This window comes from Anabas testudineus, chromosome 7 (assembly GCF_900324465.2).
Source record: "Anabas testudineus chromosome 7, fAnaTes1.2, whole genome shotgun sequence".
Lineage (NCBI taxonomy): Eukaryota > Metazoa > Chordata > Actinopteri > Anabantiformes > Anabantidae > Anabas > Anabas testudineus.
This window is the reverse complement of record NC_046616.1, coordinates 19,623,045-19,642,933: the sequence shown is the minus strand read 5'-3', so window position 1 is coordinate 19,642,933 and position 19,889 is coordinate 19,623,045. Positions and strand designations below refer to the sequence as shown.

At 39.9% G+C, this 19,889-nt stretch overlaps 1 protein-coding gene across 5 annotated transcripts; it reads right to left on the bottom strand.

The window, feature by feature from the left end:
• Nucleotides 1-1,852: 1,852 nt before the first annotated feature.
• Nucleotides 1,853-19,684, bottom strand: ccdc187 (coiled-coil domain containing 187). 5 transcript variants are annotated; one of them, XM_026367170.1, is made up of 13 exons: nt 19,222-19,684; nt 19,022-19,114; nt 13,845-13,907; nt 12,513-12,651; nt 10,497-10,587; nt 6,393-6,471; nt 4,435-5,790; nt 3,864-3,985; nt 3,671-3,733; nt 3,444-3,578; nt 3,211-3,305; nt 3,032-3,126; nt 1,853-2,944 (listed from the first exon to the last, which is right to left on the bottom strand). In XM_026367170.1, exons 2-13 carry the CDS (start codon nt 19,068-19,070, stop codon nt 2,799-2,801), a joined length of 2,433 nt encoding a protein of 810 aa, XP_026222955.1. In that variant the 5' UTR covers nt 19,071-19,114; nt 19,222-19,684; the 3' UTR covers nt 1,853-2,798. The 5 variants fall into 5 exon arrangements, with proteins under 5 accessions (XP_026222955.1, XP_026222954.1, XP_026222953.1 ...); XM_026367169.1 differs by lacking the exons at nt 19,022-19,114; nt 19,222-19,684 and adding exons at nt 15,684-15,795; nt 16,372-16,564; XM_026367168.1 differs by lacking the exons at nt 19,022-19,114; nt 19,222-19,684 and adding exons at nt 15,684-15,795; nt 16,379-16,564.
• Between the last annotated feature and the right edge of the window lie 205 nt (nt 19,685-19,889).

The following is a 19,889-nucleotide window of genomic DNA, read 5'->3' as shown; positions in this document are numbered from 1 at the left end:
ACGGAGTCACACGTCAGGAAGACATCTTTGGTTTTGTGCCAATTTGGCCCTGTGTTAATGGACACACAGGGCTGTGTTCACCCAGCCATCTTCAGCCCACCCTATTTACCTATCAGCATAGCTTAAGCTACTGCGAAAAATCTTGATGGTTCAGGTTAGAGGTTACATTTAATTCAATAGTTCTACTTAAATACAACTATATTGATTTTAGAAAAAAATGCACATGGGGCAGGAAGGGGAATTCTGAGGGGGAAAAAAAAACTGTGGCCTTACAACAGCCTATTCATCAGGAAAATAATAGCAAACAGAGAGCCTGTGTTGTCTCCCCTTTCATGAACTTGAAAGATGAACTTGTCCTCAGATAGCTATGGAAGGTTGAAACTCAACAGGTTTTGCACCAGTTATGTGATAAAGCAACACACCTCACATTAAAAATCAAAGCGATTAAACCTGTGCTGATGTGTGAAATAATACTGTGAAATTTAAATGACTGTATATGAGTTTCGCTACTGTGATATTTACATGTCTGAGCGGTAAAGCCTTTGAATGTTGTAAATGTACAGTGCAGGTGGGTGTCAAACGCAGCGTAAAAACCACTGACAACAGTTTTCAGTCACGCCTAATATGAATCCCACGTCTTCTAAAAATAGATGCTTCTTTGACTAGTTGCCCACTTGATATACATTTATAACAGGTTTTGTCAAAAAATGTTTTTTGTCAATCATGATTTTAGGTGTTGAAGTAGGATTTATCCAGGGATCGTCCTAAATGTGTCTGTGGACAGGCACTGGTTAATAAGGCCAGTTGTGAAATTTGCAATTTATTGCTGTGAACAGTTGCTATCACATTCAAAGCAGCATAATATATGCATCCTCTTCCACTACTTTACATTACCAGGAACTATATGGGCTTTCCTAGAATTGCTTCATTGGTTTGAAAAAGTCCAGTGAAGGGGACATTCCCTTTTTGTTGGGTTAGGTAATCAAAAACTACAGCCTCAGGGAGACTACATTACAACACAATACAGTACAGTGTTGGCTTATCACAAGTACTTTGGTCTATTTTTTAACAAGCAAGAGGTTTTAGTTAAGGTTCAGCTGCCCTCATTGAGCAACAGGCTGGGTATCCCAGGTGGAATATTTCTTAACACCAACTGCCAGACAACAAGTCATGTGCCACATGTACAATTTTGAGAGTCCTATTAAGTGCGTAATGCGGGAAATCCTCCAGACAAATGTGATATCCACTCTTGTCAAGTATATGAGGCACAGAATATCAAACTGTCTCAGTGGTCATGCGGAAAACCCCACAGTCAGTCATGTACTGTTTAACTTCTAGCATAACATAGTAGGCAGTAAGCAAATTAAAAAAAACAAAATGTAAAACATGTAGCAGGCGTACGTTTCTTATGAAATGGAACTTTTGAGAAATGTGCTGTGTGGGCACCGAATCAAGATTTTAGCCCACATCGGTGATACACATGTATTAGTATACATGAGTCACAACTGAAGTATGGTCTGTTTAAAGACTGCAAAGTTCACAGGTGCTGCCTAGAGAAGACTGAGTTACCACAATACATTTTAATACAAGAAGGTTTAAGAACTGCAGCACTTTATTTTACCTGTCAACTGTGACCTGCATATCTGGTTTGTTTGGTATGTGTATTTATCTTTCTGCCTCTGATATATGTAAATGACTTTTTTTTAAAATGTAATTTTTAGAACCATCTATGAATTAAACTGTATGTACATTCTGTAAACCTCTTTTTATGATATTTTCAAACAGACAAGTTTTTTTATGTCTTACTTTTTGAATACAAAACATGGGACCATAAAGTGCAAGAATCAAATAATGGTTTCTGTGTTACTTTGTTTCACACGTGTACAGCCCTTAAATACAAGAACAAACTGGCTCATATGATTTGGATACACTATATTTACATATGAATATTATAAAGCACTTGCACAACATACAATGACAATGATGACATAATTACTATTAATAAATTCTCAGTAATGACTGACAATTATGATATATGACATTATGACAAGTATGTTTTTTCCCACTGGTATTTCCATTTAATAAGGGTTCAACAAGTTCATCTGACTACTACTCAAAACAAGACTGGAGTGCTGCCAAACTGCTTCTTACTGCTACTTGAAATATGAATCCCTTATAATAGCTTGGCAGAAAAATGTGTCACTTAGGTTCAGATGGCTATTGTAGCAACTTCTTGTTCTTTCTTCTTGGTAAGGGCAAACAGAACAAGGCAGGATGTCCACCAAGCCCTAAAAACTCCCATAATGTTACACAATACTTAGCCAGTGCTGACATTGACACTGAGCGAGTATCAAATCATTAGGCCTCGGTTATTTCTTTCCAGTACATTTGGAACAGAAATAAATGTGAAAAAACAAAACAACCTAAAACAAAAATGGCATTTAGATGTTTACAGTATCCTGCCTAACTAAATGCAGAAAAAATAACAAATATGGTAATAATGAAAAAAGCTATACTGTTCAATTTAAATACACAATGCTTTAAACAGTCCTTCAGTATACCTCAATTTTCCTGCTTTAGAATATAAAGACTTCAGACCCAAGTGTTATTATTCACTTAATCAAGAAATACTCACTCTCTTTATTCCACTGGACTAAAGTGCTGATATGGGTGTTGGCAGAACTTAACTCTTGTAATTTTCTACCTTAAAAAGTAATAAGCCAGAAGAATTCTGTAGGTGAACTTGTATTTGGTGTTGGTAAATGACTTTTGCACTCCAGCTGGACTCTAGATGGAGATTACTGTTGCTTGCAATTTTCCTTCTTTTCTTTGGATTTAGTGCGTCCTGATTTTTCAGTTTGCCGCTTTGTGGGTGGGATGAACGTAGGCTCCTCGAGGTCATATATGGGAGAATGTGACACGGGAAGTGACTGACAAGTTGGGACTACAACAGAGGAAAAGGATGTGAGTGTATAGCCATTGTTTTAACAGTTTCATTTTGAGTGTGACATTGTTACAGTGTTTACAGTACCCGTTTGTGCAACTTGGAGGCTCTCTGTGTCTTGCCTCCTAGCCTGGAAAGTTGGGTCCAACTCCTCTGCAATGTTTCTGATCTGCTGGCCTTGTCTGTTAATGCAACAGTTGTAGGTTAGAAGGTACAACCGGGGAGTAGTTCATGTTTTATATGTATATTCAGTTAGAGATAATTACGGTATAGAGAAGACCGGGCTGGATGGCTGGTTCTCTAGGGAGCAGTCCTCAGTGGGGGAAGGAAGGCCCTCAGAGTCGAGCCTTTCTCGCTGGACCTGTGGGAGAGGACAAACTCATTTTATGTAGCTGATCAAAAGAGCCACATTAACATAAATAACAACAAAAGACATGTATGACAATGACAAGTAAAAATTATTGATCAAGGCATATCAAGATATGTACAAAACCGTTACCTGTCTCTCTCTTGTAGCTCGTCTGTCATGCTGAGTGATCATTGCCCTGTGCTCGCGCCATGATGCAGGCCCCTCTAGCTCACGAGATCTACGCGTTGACTTAATTTCCTGCTTCTGCATAAAACGTGCAATTTCCTTGCACAAAAACACAACAGGGTGTCATTCCACGCATAGATGTCAAACATGAAATGCATAGGTAGTGACAACATGTCTGTGCATCACTGTACCTCATCCTGAGCCACTTGTGCTACTCTGAAGTCTCCTTCTTGGTAAGAACTACGTGAAGAGGGCTGAAAGTTATGTGACAGTGAATGTCAAAAATAAAGAATGAAGGAAAAAAAACAAAACACAAAACAATACTTCCTTCTTCCTCATTGGCTCCTAAATCAGATTGTCATGGTAAACTCTTGGATCTCTTACCGCCCTCAAAAACTTTTGTTCCTCCTCCTGCAGCTTGCGAGCTAGTTCTTCATCTCGTAGAACCTGCTGTAAGTTTCCCAGGTCCAGACTTGACTCATCCAGCTTTGGTTGCTGTGACACACCTACAAGTGAGGTTTCACAGAGTCAAAGAGATAATGGTGCAGCTAGGGTGACAAAGAGTAGGTGAGTAATAAATCAAAACACACGATGACTCATAAGAGGGTATGGAGAACACTGATAAGTAAAAGCAGCATGTAAAGACATGTTGACAGGTGCTAAAATGATCTCTGTAGGATTAATTTGCTAACTTTAAAACTGAAAGAAGAAGATGATGAAGTGGAGAAATGAAAACAAACACTGAAGGTCATTTTTCACTACTGAAATTACAGATTTGAAACAAGAAAATGCCCTATTTCCGTAAGAGAAATCAAAATCACCACACAAGCCCCTGCTTGTCCTTATTAGATGATGATTGAGGGAAAATGAGAGGAGCAGATGTACACACATAGGGAGCACAGCTTTGGAAGCTTTCCCCCTGCAGACTGAAGTTGGCTGCAGTTCTGGGTGTTACCTGCTGCCACGTGCCTTGACCTATCCCTGGTTGAAGCCCCATTGCTGCTGAAGCTTTGGCTATGCTGTGGGGCTCTTCGACGGGGCCGCTGTACTCTCCTCTCCACTTCTTGTTTCTCCACCTCCTCCTCTGAGCTTAATCTTTCTTCTATGGTCTTAGGCGAATGTCTGTGTTTGCTTGTTGCATTCTTGACCCTCGAATTGTTTGTATTCCTCTCCCTTGCATAATCATTAGCACATCTGTGCTCTCTCCACCTTCTACTGCCTTGCCTATCCCAATGGGCATATGATTCTCTACTACTATTCTCATCTCCATCATGCTCCACATTATCACGGTGCCCGTCTTGGTCTTCTCTGTGATCTTTCCCACTGTGTTCTCTGTGTGATGATCTCCTCCTCTCCCTGATATCTCCATGGAAACTGTGCCTGGTGGTGGCAGCTCTCTGGAAGACTCTTTGATGTGGTTGGGTGTCGCTGCAGGAGACTTCACTCCCATGAAGCACCTGACTGTCTCTGCTTTGAGGCAGTATTTGCAGTGGCACCCCGTTGTTGCCCACCCTCACAGGCACACCCCTCTCTCTTAAGACCTGGCCTAGCATCTCCCAAACCTGACTGCTTTCATCCTGCCGCCTGTCAGAGTGCTGGGTATCTTCCTCGAAGCGGACATGTTTGTCAGGGTTGTCCCTATAACTCCATGTCCTTGCTAAGTCTCTGTTGCTGTGTCTACGTCTGTCATTTAGCCTGGCAGATTCATTGAGACTACTTTGCCTTTCTCTTACCCCGACCAACCTAGAGTCTTTATCTTGATCTCTTTTCCTGTGGCACCCATCATTCCCCTCTCTATGGCTCCTTTCCTGATCCCGATTCCTAGGCCTCCTCCTCTCTAGGTCACCATTTTCATAATAGCCCTCATCCCACACTCCTCTCGCCTCCACCCACTCTCTGGATTCATCTGTGAAGCTGCTGCGAGAGCAAAAGCTTCTGTAGTTTCTCTCTTGCGGGTGACGTAAAGATGCCCGCCGTCGAGGAGGTGCTGTGTTGAGCCTTTCACTCAGTCTCTGAGACCAGAAAGAGAGTTGTTCAGAGAAAACTGTGTCTGAGTCCTCTGAATCCTCACTTAATCCACTTCTGGTGTGTCTAATGGAATCTGTGTGTCCTTGATTTGACCATGAAGTAGTGTTTTTCTGAGCTGCTAGCCTCCTGGGGGAGACAGCCTTAGGCCGTCTTCTGACTGAATTGTTGTCAGAGGTAGAATACTTCCACCTGGTGGTGGTAGATGAGTAATGCTCCTCTCCTTGATGAAGGCTGTGGAGTGTGTGCTGGTGTGGGCATGGCAGTGTAGGATCACTGACGCTGCCTTTAGTAATGTCAAACATGCAAACAAAAAAGCAGGGAGGGTGGGTAGAGCTGTTAGCAGTGCAGTTAATGATGAGGCAACACACATACTTAAAAATAGGTGCATGTCATTTAAGAGAACTTATATATGTGTATGTATATAAATGTTAGACACAGCTAAGACCTTCCAGGTATTTCAATGTATAGACACAAATACAGGTATATTGACATGCATTAAGCACAATATCAAATACATGCATGTTATATGTATACAACAGATTCAGAACAAAACACATAGATGATATAGTCTGACAGCTATATCAGAAGCATTGTTTGATAACAACAAACAAAATAAAATACAATTAATAATAGATATAGATAGATAGATAGATAGATAGATAGATAGATAGATAGATAGATATTACATTTATTATATATATATATATATATATATATATATATATATATATATATATATATATATATATATATATATATATATATATATATATATATTTTATATAATTTTTTGACATGATTTTTCAGCATGTTGGGATTGCTGAGTAACAATGCCACATACGTATGCAGGCAATGAAACATTTAATGGCAAAACTTAAATTGTACCTTCACTATGGCTGTCCTGCCCTCTGCTCCCCCTCCTGATCTTCTGTTCCTCTTCTTCCTGCATTTGTTTAGCCATTTCCTGAGAAGACATGGCAATATGACAATGGTTGTTTTATAAACCATAATGAGTAACTCAATTGGAATTTTGGCTAAGTAAAGACAACAGAGAAACAAATCACAACAACGTCAATAATGAAATATCTTGAGAGCTTCACACCATGTTTACAAAATCTCACAACAAATCCTCTCACTGTGTACACTGAGGTTATTATAGCATTATACACTGGTGTGCAAGTATGAGATGACATGAAAGAAAAAATTACACATCATGTAGTCTGTGATGTTTCCATCCAGAAGATGGCAGCAGAACATCCAGTTAAAAAAAAAACAAACAAAAAAAAAAACAGCAAGGTGTTTGGCCAACTTTAACCTTAACCACTTTTGGCCTTAAATCTACTCTATATTATGGGATTGATACACAAGTAATTATAAGTGAAGTTGACTCTGCATAGGTCAAGGTAATATCATCAATATCGTCATCTATCTACAGTGTAAACTACTTCTGGTATGTTTGTATAGGAGGCCACACTCAAAGCAGCGTCATGGTATTACTGTGACATCTGAATGGTGGCCATTTAATATAAAGCCTCAAGACAGCTAAACACACTCAGTGGAAAACTGCATTACATAGTTATTAGAAGTTTTTAATCATCTTCAACCTCTGGAGGAACCAGAGGCCAGAAAAACAACAATAGAAGCAGATCAACAGTATCACTTTAAGAAACACCTTGCCATTGGGGAAGATGTAGCTGATATACCTGTCTGCTGTTTAAAGGAGAGCCACTCCAACCATATCTGGGTGCTGATTTTTTATTTGACGAACAGAACCAATAATGTTCCCAACAAATTCACATGTTCTACCATTGAATTCCATGAAACAGCTCTCTGTAGGCAGCATTTACAGTACAACACAGATCAGTAATTAAAGTAGTATGCTAGCACAGCTCCTTTTGCTTTGCAATTAGGGCATGCGTGTCATCTGCTTTGCCATCATCAGCAGGCGATCAGCAGCTTGCCATGGCAGGTTAGGCATGGAGTGCCACAGGGATCTGGCATTTAAAACTGCTCATCCTGATGCCTTCTACTCCTTAATTAAAGTCAATCTACAGGGAGGCAACACCTCTGATCAGCTAGTCATTAAGGAAGACAGGGTAATACTAGTATTAAAAATTCTCATGGAAAGAAATTATGTCTACACAGAACTAGATAGACTCATGTTTATGTGCTATCTGGGAGGACTTTTAACCAAGAGTAGGTGAGTAGGTAAACTGAGGTTTTACCATTTAACTCTGAGCATAGCCCCTTCATGTTGGTTCCAACAGAGTTCAAACCCAACCCTTTGATTAATGATTAAGCAACCCACAGTCTCTCTGTACTATCCTCTAAACAAGGAGCTTTTATATGCCTGCCCAAAACAGGCTTCTCTAAAAAGGAAACTGCACAGTAAAGGAAAATATTATGCTGGTGCGGCCTCATGACGTAGACTGCTCCACACGGCCAGCTGGGGAGTTTCGTGGCAGATTTGGCTCCCCCCCCGCCCCACCATTGCCCTTTTATTACACAGCTAAACTCAGTTCTGTTAGTACGCTGTCAAATTAGTTTTTCTAGGGTAACTTATGCTCACAAATGCATACGTGACACAAAAACAACATATTTTTGAGGGCTTAGGCTTCTGTGTGACTAGATAGAAGTCAAAACATTTAGTATAACTGACGCTAACGTTAGTTTTATATGTATCTGACATAATAATGCCACAATAATAGACATTAAACCAAACATCTGCACCAAATTTCATGGGAACCCATGAATAGCACTACAGGAAAAGTAATAATTCATTCTGTGAGAACCATGATTATATCACTGGAATTACACTAAAACTATTTCGGCACAAATTACCTAAAACATCATCAGATTCTCATGCAAGCTCCAACTAAAACCAGAACTACTTGAATTTACAATGTGCTTTTAACTCTCAAACATGTTTGTTTGTTTGACTGAAACACCTAAGAAAGTTCCACTCCAAATTGAACAATAAACCTAAGAGGATTGGATCTATTTTTTCCATTTTTTATTTGTAAACGACTTCCATTTATTTAGTCTTAGGACTTCAAAAAGCATGAAAACCTGATTATGCCAACACATATTACACACACTGCTTCTGTACGTTTTTCCAAAGCTGTCCAAAAGCCCTGTTACATTGTTAAACCATTTTATGAATAGGATAAACAAACAAATGCTGAGTCACTCTTGTTCTTTAAAGAGTGCACAGGTAATGTTTATAATTACTTGCCCCTTTCCTTACATATGCCAAGTGTGCACATTTACTGAGCCTAAATGTGCACGAGTGCATGTCATGCATATTGACAATATATACCACAAGAGAAATTGCTTAACCCTTATCCAGATGGGTAGCTGACAAGTTGTGTCTCTATTTCACAGCTGACTGCTCATATGCCTTTTCCCAGCACAGTGGATACATCAGAAACCCAGAGCAGCACTTTGCTGCTACTGCGGTTCGTTATAGGCTCAGTTAGGAGGAGAGAGAGCAAAGTGAATCATATGGTACTCCCTCACTCATTGGCAACGGACAGGTAATTAAATTATATGCACGCATGTCCCGAGTGCCAAATAAAGCTATGTCCCTGTGCTGAAAATACTTTGTAAGACCCAAGTGTCATAACATACTGTACATCTGCTGTGAATACTGTACATAGGTTGAAGTGCACCTCTTAGTGTTGTAATTTAGAATACTGACTTAAAAAGTTCTGAGTCAGCAGTATAGGGGAAGGAGGCTGCCTTGCAGTTAGTTTTGGATCATTGAAGTCAAATGAATATTCCTGTGAATTAAATGTTTATGTTTTACTGGGGATATACCTTTTTTTGTAAGATACTTGTCTACTATCTGTTCATGTTCCCTTGAAGTACAGCATCATCTAAAAAACGAACTGGATCAGTGAGTATTTACTGGGTCAGACATCCATCCCAGAAGGCCTCAATACTGACTACTGTACTTCAGAGGTTTGAGAAGCGTTTAATTGATATTTTGATAAAACCAGTAACTACTGGAATCCATTGTAAGTGAAATGAATTAAAGCCACTTTGTCTGTATAAAAGGAACATTGTTTACCTTAACCATTAACAGTAAACTGTCCCTACAGGGGACAGTGTTTGTTAGTGTGTGATAAGAAGATATTATGGGCAGACTACCACTAAGTTGTACTTCAGTTTTGTTCAAGTTTCTGTTTTACTGCCACTTACTGCAAAAGTTGAACTTATAAAACGTCTCACTCTGGTTCCTGGCATAAACTTGACACCCACAGAAAGGGATTTGTTTGTCTTTCTGGAGCAAATCCCTCAAATGTTTTGCCTTTAGAAACATTGCTTTCACATTTATTACTAGTGACCGCATTCATTTGTAAGCTCAGTTTAAAGCTATAGTTTTCAATTTAAAAATAATAAAATCCATGACTGGTAAAGGTACACCGATTTTCTACTTTATTTCTGTTTATCAGTCCTCTGTGTGGCATGCGTATATTTCCCACAATGTTGTCTATACTGCTGTGGAAACTTGCAGGAACAACAAAGATGTTTGAAATATTTATTTCCTCTCTAATTTCTAAATAATTAAAATTATCATTTGAATGAGTACACAAATCACACATGCATTATGTTATAGTTGGCATGTCAATTCATTGTGGGTTTCCTCCCACAGTTTTAAAACAATCAAGATGGCTGGGATGGATTGTGTGTACTCAAAGTTCTACTCCTCGCTACAGGTAAGTATAGGTGCTAGGCGCAGACAGTCAGCTGATTCACTTTCCCCTTTTCATTCATACACAGGCAGCTACAGGTTCTAATACATGTTGGGTTTGAAATATTCATGTTTATAATTTGGGTTTTTTGTATTGTTATCAATATTATTTGTCTTTGTCTAGATGTTTTACATCTGTGCAAGTATGCAGTCCATTCATGAATGAATGTAAACTTGATGCAGACAAAATCTGATGTATTAGATATACTATTCTTGTACAGATATGTGCTCACCTCATCATCCTGCTCCCTTCTGTGGGCCTCTTCAGCACACCGCTGAAGCTCCTCCTGAATGATGCGGGCGTACTCAAAGTCTTGCTCCTCTCTACAGGACAGTCATGGCAGAAAATGTAATCACTTAAATTAACATCAAATCATGTTTGACTATCATGTTAAACTAAAGTGTGTAATTAGATTTAGAGTCTATTTAAAGGGTGAAAAGTAGTCACTGCGCTGTTTGTATCATGGTGTGTACCACACTGAACATGGGCCACAGAAAGCTAAGAAGAGAGTTTTCTCAGGTGAGTAGAAAAAAAAATTATAGACAAACATGTTAAAGGTAAATGCTAGAAGATTATCTCTTAGCAGCTTGATGTTCCTGTGACTACACTTGCACATATTATTCAGAAGTTTAAGGTCCATGGGCCTGTAGCCAACCTCCCTGGATGTGGCCACAAGAGGAAAATTGATGACAAATTGAAGAATCTGATAATATGAATGGTAACCAAGGAGCCTAGAACAACTTCCAAAGAGATTAAAGGTGAAATTCAAGGTCATCAGTGTCAGACTGACTGCAGGCTGTCACTGTTTGAGCCAAAGTGGAGTTAATGGAAGATGACCAAGGAGGACTCTACAGCTGATAGCAAGTCATAAAAAAAAAAAGCTAGACTGGAATTTGCCAAAAATGCATATTGACAACCTGCAATGGTTTTGGCAGAATGTCCTTTGGACAGATTAGACAAAACTGGAGCCTGGAAGTCACATCAGCCCTATGTTCACAGACACAAAAATGAAGCATACAAATAAAAGAATGCTGTACCCACTGTGACACATGGAGGAGGCTCAGTTATGTTCTGGGGCTGCTTTGCTGCATCTAGCACAGGATGTCCTGAATCTGTACAGTGTACAATTAAATCTAAAGACTATCAAGGCATTCTGGAGCAAACCTTATTGCCCAGTTTCAGAGAAGGTCACTGTCCTCCAAAAGGATAATAACACAAAACACAAAAAACTAAAAACACCCAAAAATGGTTAAGAACAAAACACTGGACTATTCTGAAGTGGCCTTCTAAGAGTCCTCATCTAAATCATATTGAATCAAATTGTGGTAAGATCTGAAACATGCAGTCTAGAGAAGGCACCCTTCAAAGCTGAGAAATCTGGAGCAGTTTCCTGAGTTGAGTTGAGTTGAGCTGAGTGAGTCATTGAGCGTTACAGAAATCCCTTGATTTGTTGCACAACAAAAGGTTGTGCAATAAAATATTATGTTATGTTACTATTATTGTCCAGGCCAGTTTTATTAGTTTGTTCTTTAACTAAAAAGCAATGTCTAGTTATTATGATTTAATTTTTTATTTGTTATTACTTTTTTTGGTTTCACATTAATTCAGTGACCGTTATGGGTTTTTCTCCCCCCCTTTCTTTAATGGAAGGGTACCAACAATTTTTTGCACATCTGTACATTGATTAGCCATTTATTCCACCTTGTGACCAGTTTGTGGCTGTGCAGTCCATTATACAACAAGCCGCAATGCACAGTGTGTCATGACTTACTTATGACTCATGAGGTAAGTCCTCTGATGTGATTGCTAGCATTTAAAGTTAGCATGACAGCGCTAGAGAGCACTGGTCAGGCTTACACTATCTGCTGTGTGTCAAATACTTGCTGCCCTTCTGAACTGTCTGCAGACAAACAAGGTAGGATTTCCAGTCATTAAAATAACCATCTCTACTAGTAGCCAAAATAAGTTAAGAATAGTTAACCTTAGCTAAATGCTAAAGCCTACCTGTTCAGAAGAAAACTTGCCATCTCTACATTCATCTTATAACTGCTGATCATGAAAGCATTCAATTGTTCCCATGTTGACCCCTGAAAGACTAAAGACTAAAATCACTGGTGTCAATATTGTGGCTGATTGATGTAAATATCTTTATTGGGTATGGGAATTAAGGAGGTAATGCGTTGATTGAATCACTGTGATTTAGTGTGAGCTGTGTTACAAAATGTTTTAGGGAGCAGGGGTCACTTACAGTTGTTTGGAGGTCTGTCTGAGAAGGGCACTCTGCTGGGCCTGCTGCTCCTCCTCCTCATCCTGCAGCCTCTTGGCTATACGGATGTCATTCTGCACAAGCTGGTTTTTCTGGATGTTGGTGGTATAGTATTGTTCAACTGTAAGGTCAAAGCATAGGAAAAGGCAGAGGATAAGCCAACAAGGACCATGTGTGATCTAGATTACAGTCATTAATAATTACTTGATTACTTCAGGTCTAAATCTGTTCATTTTTGACTATTTATGAGTGCTGCATTGGATTTTTTTGACATTGTTTGTGGATTTCCACCAAATTGTACCATTTTGTTTTCAGCACAAAGTTACTGTTGTGGTATAAAAGACATACCACAACAACCAGTGCAGGACTAAACTTTGAAATTGCGATGACGACTCCTACACTGTATGTTAAGTCTCTCTGCTAATGTGAACATTTTCAGTGTTTGTTTGCAAATTACAAACCAGCTCATGTGAATGATATATTTTTCTGTCTTTGTTAGCTTGATGCGTGGCTGGTTATAAGTACTGCAGCCAAAGATACCCTGTTATCCTGAAAACAAATGCTAAAAGCTGCAAAGATAGGCACATTAGAACTGGAGTGACTACTTTCAGGCCCGCAAAAGTTTGATTTAACAGGTAATGTATGAATTAGTTCATATTTATTTCTGAAAGCAGTCCTTATTATAGATAATGCAAATCTCACTTATGAAATAAGTTCAGAAGGTCTGTCTGTTCCTCCAATGTGCATTTGTGCAATGTGCAATAGCATTTGAAGTTAGCATGACGGCACTAGGGAGAACTAGTCTGCACACAAACTACAAAATAAGTTTTCCAGCACTTAAAATAACCATCTCTACTAGTAGCTGTGATAAGTTAAAGACAGTTAACCTTGGCTAAATGCTGAGGCCTACCTGTTCAGAGGAAAACTTGCCAACTCTATGTCAGTCTTCTGGGTTTTGATCTGGGTTCTAAGCAGTATCATGTGTGCAAACATGTGGTATGCAGATGTTACTGTGTAAATGTGGAGTGGTCATAATCACACAGACCAAAACAAAAACAGACATTCCAGTCCGGCACCGAACATTGTTAAAGACAGTTTACAGGCTGTAGTACTGTCATAGCATGTTTCTTTAATCTATAATGATATGCAATTGTCATTTTATTACTTATTAAAAAAAAATATATTACATATTGTTCCTTTCCTTTAAAACAAAGTTGTCACTCAATCAGACAGAGTGGAGACCAATCCACATACATACATATAGTATTATACAGTACATGCAGCTGTCACGTTGTAGCTTGACATTGTACTTACTCTCCTGCTCTTGCAGGTTGTGTGCCAACACTCCATCCTCCAGCACAGCAAAACACTGGCACACTGAAAAAACAGAGGACATTAACACCTCAGTATCGTACAAAAGTAACAGTGTTTATGACTGAATGGAAGGAGACTATAAGTGTTTAATAGCGTGAGCAGTTCTCTCATCTTCATTTTCTTCACTCTCTTTGACTCTACTCACAATAACAAACAACAAACAAAAGGCTAAAAAGAGACAACTTTTTGGAGCTTTCTAAAAAACAATAGTATATGAGTACTATGTGTTATTATGGATGTTTATACAACACAGACAAAGACCACTAAAACTTGAGAAAGGAGCAAACAACAATCCACTACTCTGTCATGAACTCACTATTAAATATATAAAAAGGCTCTTATACAATACCCATCATAACAGGGTAGCAGTTTTCCAGAGCAACATGCAAGTGGTCACAATGATTACTGCCCTTCCAAAGCAGTTGAGCTTAGCATCTGCAGAGCAACATGTCCAGCTCATTCCAACAAAAGCAATAATGTGACTTCTGTGAGAGTGTCACCATTTGCGCATGTTTATGTATACACACTATATTTACAGTATATTACTATGAACGATATAATGTTTAAATGTTTTCAACATGAAATGGATAAACCTAGTCTGTACACATTAATGTGCTCACTTTGACTATCAAATCAAGATGCAAAGTTTGAGAACCATCACCTTCAACCATTTATACTTGGAAGCCAGTGCAGATGGTACAAATACATGCAGAGTGAAATGTGTAAGGCAGTCATAAATCCAAAGAGCTAGAGACTAAGAGTTCTCTACACATCAACTCCTCCTGTTTCTCCAGAAACCACTCTGTGACAAACTGAGTCTCCTGTGATCACATGGTCTGGCCACCTGCTACTAGACGTTATAAAACACATCGGTTGCACGTCATAAATGCGTGTGAAACAAGCGAAGTGAACAGCTCCCTTCGATCTGTACGTTGGTTTTAATGGCTTCAGAATTTGCAAATTGTTATTCTCATCCATAAACATGCCAAGTGTTTACAGTAGTTTTTAATGAGCCACTAAAGCCTCTGTGTGCTACAGCCCACCACTGTTTAAAGTCTGTCAAACAAACTGAACGGTTACTCAAGAGAAAATAAACTCTGGCCGACAGCAGCACTGTGGCCCAGCTGTTTTCTCCACTTCCTCCATCTCTGCAGACACACAGCTCACTGTGACCAGAAGAAACTGCTTTGTTATCTCACAGATTTTTATCGGGGAACATGGAACATATGGCTTGCTGTTCCTACAATGTTGTTTTTAAACGCTAAGAGGAGTACAGCAGACACCATTTCTGGAGACATTTAGCTCAGTGCAAAGTCAATTAAAAACACCTGTCCTACTAATTCTCATATACATAATGAGCTATATGTCATAATATTTATTGACACTGTGATAGAAGTTCGTAGATAGCAATGCATTTTAGTGTACTACCTTAATGTAGTCAAGGACAACACCATTTCTAACAAAGAAAAAAAAATCAGCAGTAGAATTTATGGCAGTGGTCCCTTGGCCTAAATTACTTATTATATATTTTTATTTATTATTATATATTATATATTTATTATATTTATTATTGAAAGGAAACTGGTAAAGTGAATTCCAGGACGTGGAATCCTGTGCTTGTAAGCCCAGCTGTCACTTTAAGCACTATGAGGGAGAATGAAAGCTAAGAAGTTATCTTAGTTTGTTTGGTCCCCTTGTATCTTTGTCAGAAGGAGTACAGTTCTAAATCAAAGACATGTATGAACAGAAGACAAGCAAAGATCCTGAAAGTTTACTTACTATCTGAAGATGCACTGGGCTGTGTCATGGATGACGAGAACAAATGGGAGGCCTCGGCATTCATTGTAATACTGAAATAGTGAGCTTACAGCTACAGCACAGTTGTGACCATCTGAGTAAATGAAAACACAGAAAACACCAAGAATTTGACCCATTCCAGAGTTATTCTGTGTTTGCTTTCTTGACAAGTTAGCGCTCTCAAAACTCACATACAGGACTATACATACTTAACATTCCTCGATTCTTATCTCCTCGCTGTTTTCACATTTACGCTCTAGTTGCTCAGTGTCCTCTAATGTGTCATTATTGCTCCGCCCTACCTGAGCTACAAAGGTCAGCTCAATCAAACTATTCAAAATTAAATTTACAGATCTGCAGAGCAGAAACACTTCTGAGTTGATGTAAAAATAAAATACTTCTCCGTCTGTAAATGGGAAAGTGAGAAAAACATGACATTGGTGTGGTAGAATTTACTCAAACTCTTCTCTGAATCCTCTAAATGGAAAAAAAAAACAAAACATCCTGCTCAGACTAAGTCTGGATATGTTTAAGTCTACTGGGCTCAACATTCAAAGTTTATAGAAGTCACCCAGACAGCACTAAGCCATCAAAAGGCTCAGTTTACACCATACATGACACCATGCGTCTACACCAAGTTAACCCAAGCCAAAAGACAGACATGCATTACCACTTACACCTGTCGTGGCTCTTAAGAGACTATCCACTAAATGGATCTCCAATCTGCCCTTATGCGTCCAGTCTGTCAGTGAGGAGGGATTAAATCAAATGCTTGGTTTTAATCCGAGAGGACAAACTGACAGCTCAATACAAGACTTTGCTCTTAATCAGAAAGGAATAAGAAGGGAAAGATGGAGGAAAATGACTTGTCTTGTCTATGTAAATGTCTGTGTGTGTGTGTGGGTGTGTCTACATTGTGGGCTAACTTGTTTTCCCAAACTCACCTAAACTACGATCACATTACCTTCCAGGGGAGGGACAAGAAAACTGGATTATTAGAAGTGCTAAACAGGTTTTGAGGAACACAGAGTGAGTCATTTAGAGCCACAGTACGTTCATAGTGAGTCAAAATACAGAGAGACTCCCATTGTAAGCTTCTTAATAGGGGCAACAAAAGGACCCTGTGTCTGCTTCCTAAGAGGATAGTAAATCAAAAAATCCAGCAGACAACAGAAATTGGCTGGGGTCTTTTAACACTGGAGGCAAAGATCCAGACTGACTGTCTAGGAAAGAGTGCAAAGAATAATATTTGCTGTCACCCACTGATCAGCACAGTATGTTTTCTAGTGGTGTGTGCAGACTCCGACTCTGCAGTGACACTGAGGGAGAACGGGGATATTGCAAAGCAGGAAACAGCAACCTGCGCGACCTCAAAATCCTAACAGTCAAAACAAAGTGATTTATTTCCTACTGTATTATAACGCTAGCTAGCACAATATGTTAGTGTTCCTTTCCTTTATGCTGATGAAACTTTTTGAAAAACAGCTGAACAACTCCCAAACACAGTAGAGGCCTGACAGTCAATCGCCTAAAACAAAATTATGCAGATTATCTCTGGTATCCAGAGCGATGGAGCAGCCACTCAAAGCGGCCGACAAAGATACTTCTCTTTCATATTTGCAGCCACTTGCCAAGTGCCTGCCAAACAAAGAAACTGGCGAAAGGAGAAAATGACAAGGGTTCTATTTTCAACCAAAATCCCCCACCGACCGCCCACGCGCTCACTCTCCCTCTCTCTCCTTTTCTCCTTGCCTGCTGCATTTTACAGAAAATTGCACCATGAAGTGTCTGTTCATCCTACAGATCTCTCTCTCCCTCTGTGTTTTGTTAAAAATTAGGTGGACCGAGAACAATGAGAGGTGAGGGGTAGTGAGACTCTGGGTCAGCTGGTGAGAGTGAAATTAGGAATGAGGGGGGAAGAGGGGGAATTCCTCTGGGAGCTGCATTCCCTCAGCACATCAGGCTATATCTGGAGCAGCCAGAGGAGGGACAAAACAGGAACTGATAAGGGGGGCAGTGGAAACAAAGAAAACCGACTTAGTTGAGACTCTCACATGAGGAGGAAAGTGAAGGAGAAGTGAGACTTGGGGAACTACGGCTCTTTCGGAAATTGAAACATAAACACCCACAATGGGACTTTAAGTAAACAATCCCAGTGCCAGCACAGTTTTACAGATCTGTCGTGTCAAAGTGGATGATGAGCAAAAAATAAAGGACACTGTCCAGACATCTTATTTATAAACCGCTATTGTTTCAATGGGTAGTTTAGAGCCGCTAGAACTGGTTACTTGTTTGTGCCCTGGGCTCAGTTCGATAAATGCATGAAAATGCAAAGCTGCACAGTGTGCCCTTTGTGTGGGGAAACAAGAGTGGAGTGCTGAATTATCTCCCCTGATAAAAGACATGCAGACCTGTTTCTATTCCATTCATTAGTGGGAACATGCCAAAGACTGAATGTACTGCCTACACCCAGGTCACAGCTTAGTAATTTTTACCTGGTAATGTTTTCATAGTAGATAAAGTCATTTAAAAGGCAATATTGTAGCTGAGCTTTATTTATTTATTTATTGTTTTTCACTCCAACTAACTCTTTCTCACTCCTAGCCTACAAGGATTCACCACAATATCTCTGTTTGAGTTTATGGGCAATGGACACTGAAACTTAATTTAAATTATAATTTTATAATTTGTTTTTGAAAACATAGTTCTTTGTATTGCATGGGAGAAATGTTCAGCTTTAAAAACTTTTCACTTCACTTGTGTTGCGGTACAGCCCTTAACCTCTAGCGATAGTGCTTTCTTCTCCAAGAAACCACATATCACAATGAGCTCATTACTGGCTTTTATCTGCCTCCGGCACACCAGGTCTGTCTATGATTAAGATCCGCTTCAGCAGCAGTACGACTTGAATCTGTGTCTGCAGCATACAGTCAAAACTTACAGTTATCTGAGCTGGACTGAAACTGCCGTTGCCAAGAAAATCAAGCAGAGACACGCGAGGGCAGCAGAAAAGCTGTCATTCGGTGCCAATGCCAGTTACACATAACTCCAAACCCAGACTGTGATTCTCAGTTAAGTACACACTTTTGACTTCAGTATCTGCTGCGCCTGAGTGTTCATGAATAAAACACTTAATCCCCACCGGCTCCACGTCTGCAGTTCAGCAGCTGACCCTGACCTCATGTCCCTGTGGAGGGCCTGCACAAAAACAACCTTTTTTCTTTTTTCCACAGGACAGACCATGAAGTGTGGCACATACCACACTATTTATTTTCATGCTCCAAGCGAGGTGCATGCTGACATGTGTGTGTTGAACTTACCTTCTTGGACACGTGGGAGGTTGGACTGGTCAATCTCCAGCTCTGCCATCACTGTCCCTGTCCTGTCACTGCCTCATGGTCATACTGAAGAGCCTGACACCACACAGGGAAGGTTGGAAGCTGTTAACCAGCAAAATAGGCGGGACTCATCCCACTTATCTCCTGTGTGTGACATCGGTGCATTAAAGTGAACTACTTACTAGTGAGCTCTGCAGCAGCTAGTGTAGCTCCAGGAGCTGAGCTAACAGTGTGAACACGAACTACTGTTTCTGTACCAGCTCAGTGCGAGGTTACACTGAACAGTGTGTTTATTACAGCGGACAGGTCACTTCAGGTCTGTCGAGCAACGTTAGAGGAAACAAATCCTCTGTCGTGGTGCTCCCAGCCCGCTGCCCACAGGCTCCGGTGCTGGGTCCTGTTCAACAAGTAGCGAACATGACAACGAAGTGTCAACTTTGGAGTCCACCCGTCCTCTCCTCTTCTTCTTCTTCTTCTTCTTCTTCTTTTGTCTGCAAATTATCCCAAATGTCACGGACGTACTTGATCGTGTCTACCTCCTCTACTTTTAGTAGTGAACTGTTTTTAAGCTTTTTGTTCCTCAATGAAACAAAGCCCCACCGAGCGTCGATGGGAAGCCAGGGCGGACAAACTTCACCGCTGCTTCTTCACGGCTCCTGTTCGGCTGCACGGGGGGGGGGCGGCTCCCGGCTGATGCCTTCACTTACGCGTCCAGGTTCAGGCCTGTCTAAGCTCAAGTTCAATCAAGATGCAATAAAATCGACAATTCGTGTTTGTTTGCTGGACGTTTTATTATTCTTATGGAAAAAAAAAAAAAGCAAATGACCTTTTTATTTAAACTTTTTTTGGA

Bases quoted from the DNA above. Each gene is read 5' to 3' on its own strand.
- ccdc187 (XM_026367167.1), bottom strand. From the start codon at position 15,747: ATGAATGCCGAGGCCTCCCATTTGTTCTCGTCATCCATGACACAGCCC. The intron at 12,652-13,844 runs GTAAGTACAATG...TTGACCTTACAG, and splicing joins CAACCTGCAAGAGCAGGAGA to TTGAACAATACTATACCACC. The intron at 5,791-6,392 runs GTACAATTTAAG...ACATTACTAAAG, and splicing joins GCAGGACAGCCATAGTGAAG to GCAGCGTCAGTGATCCTACA.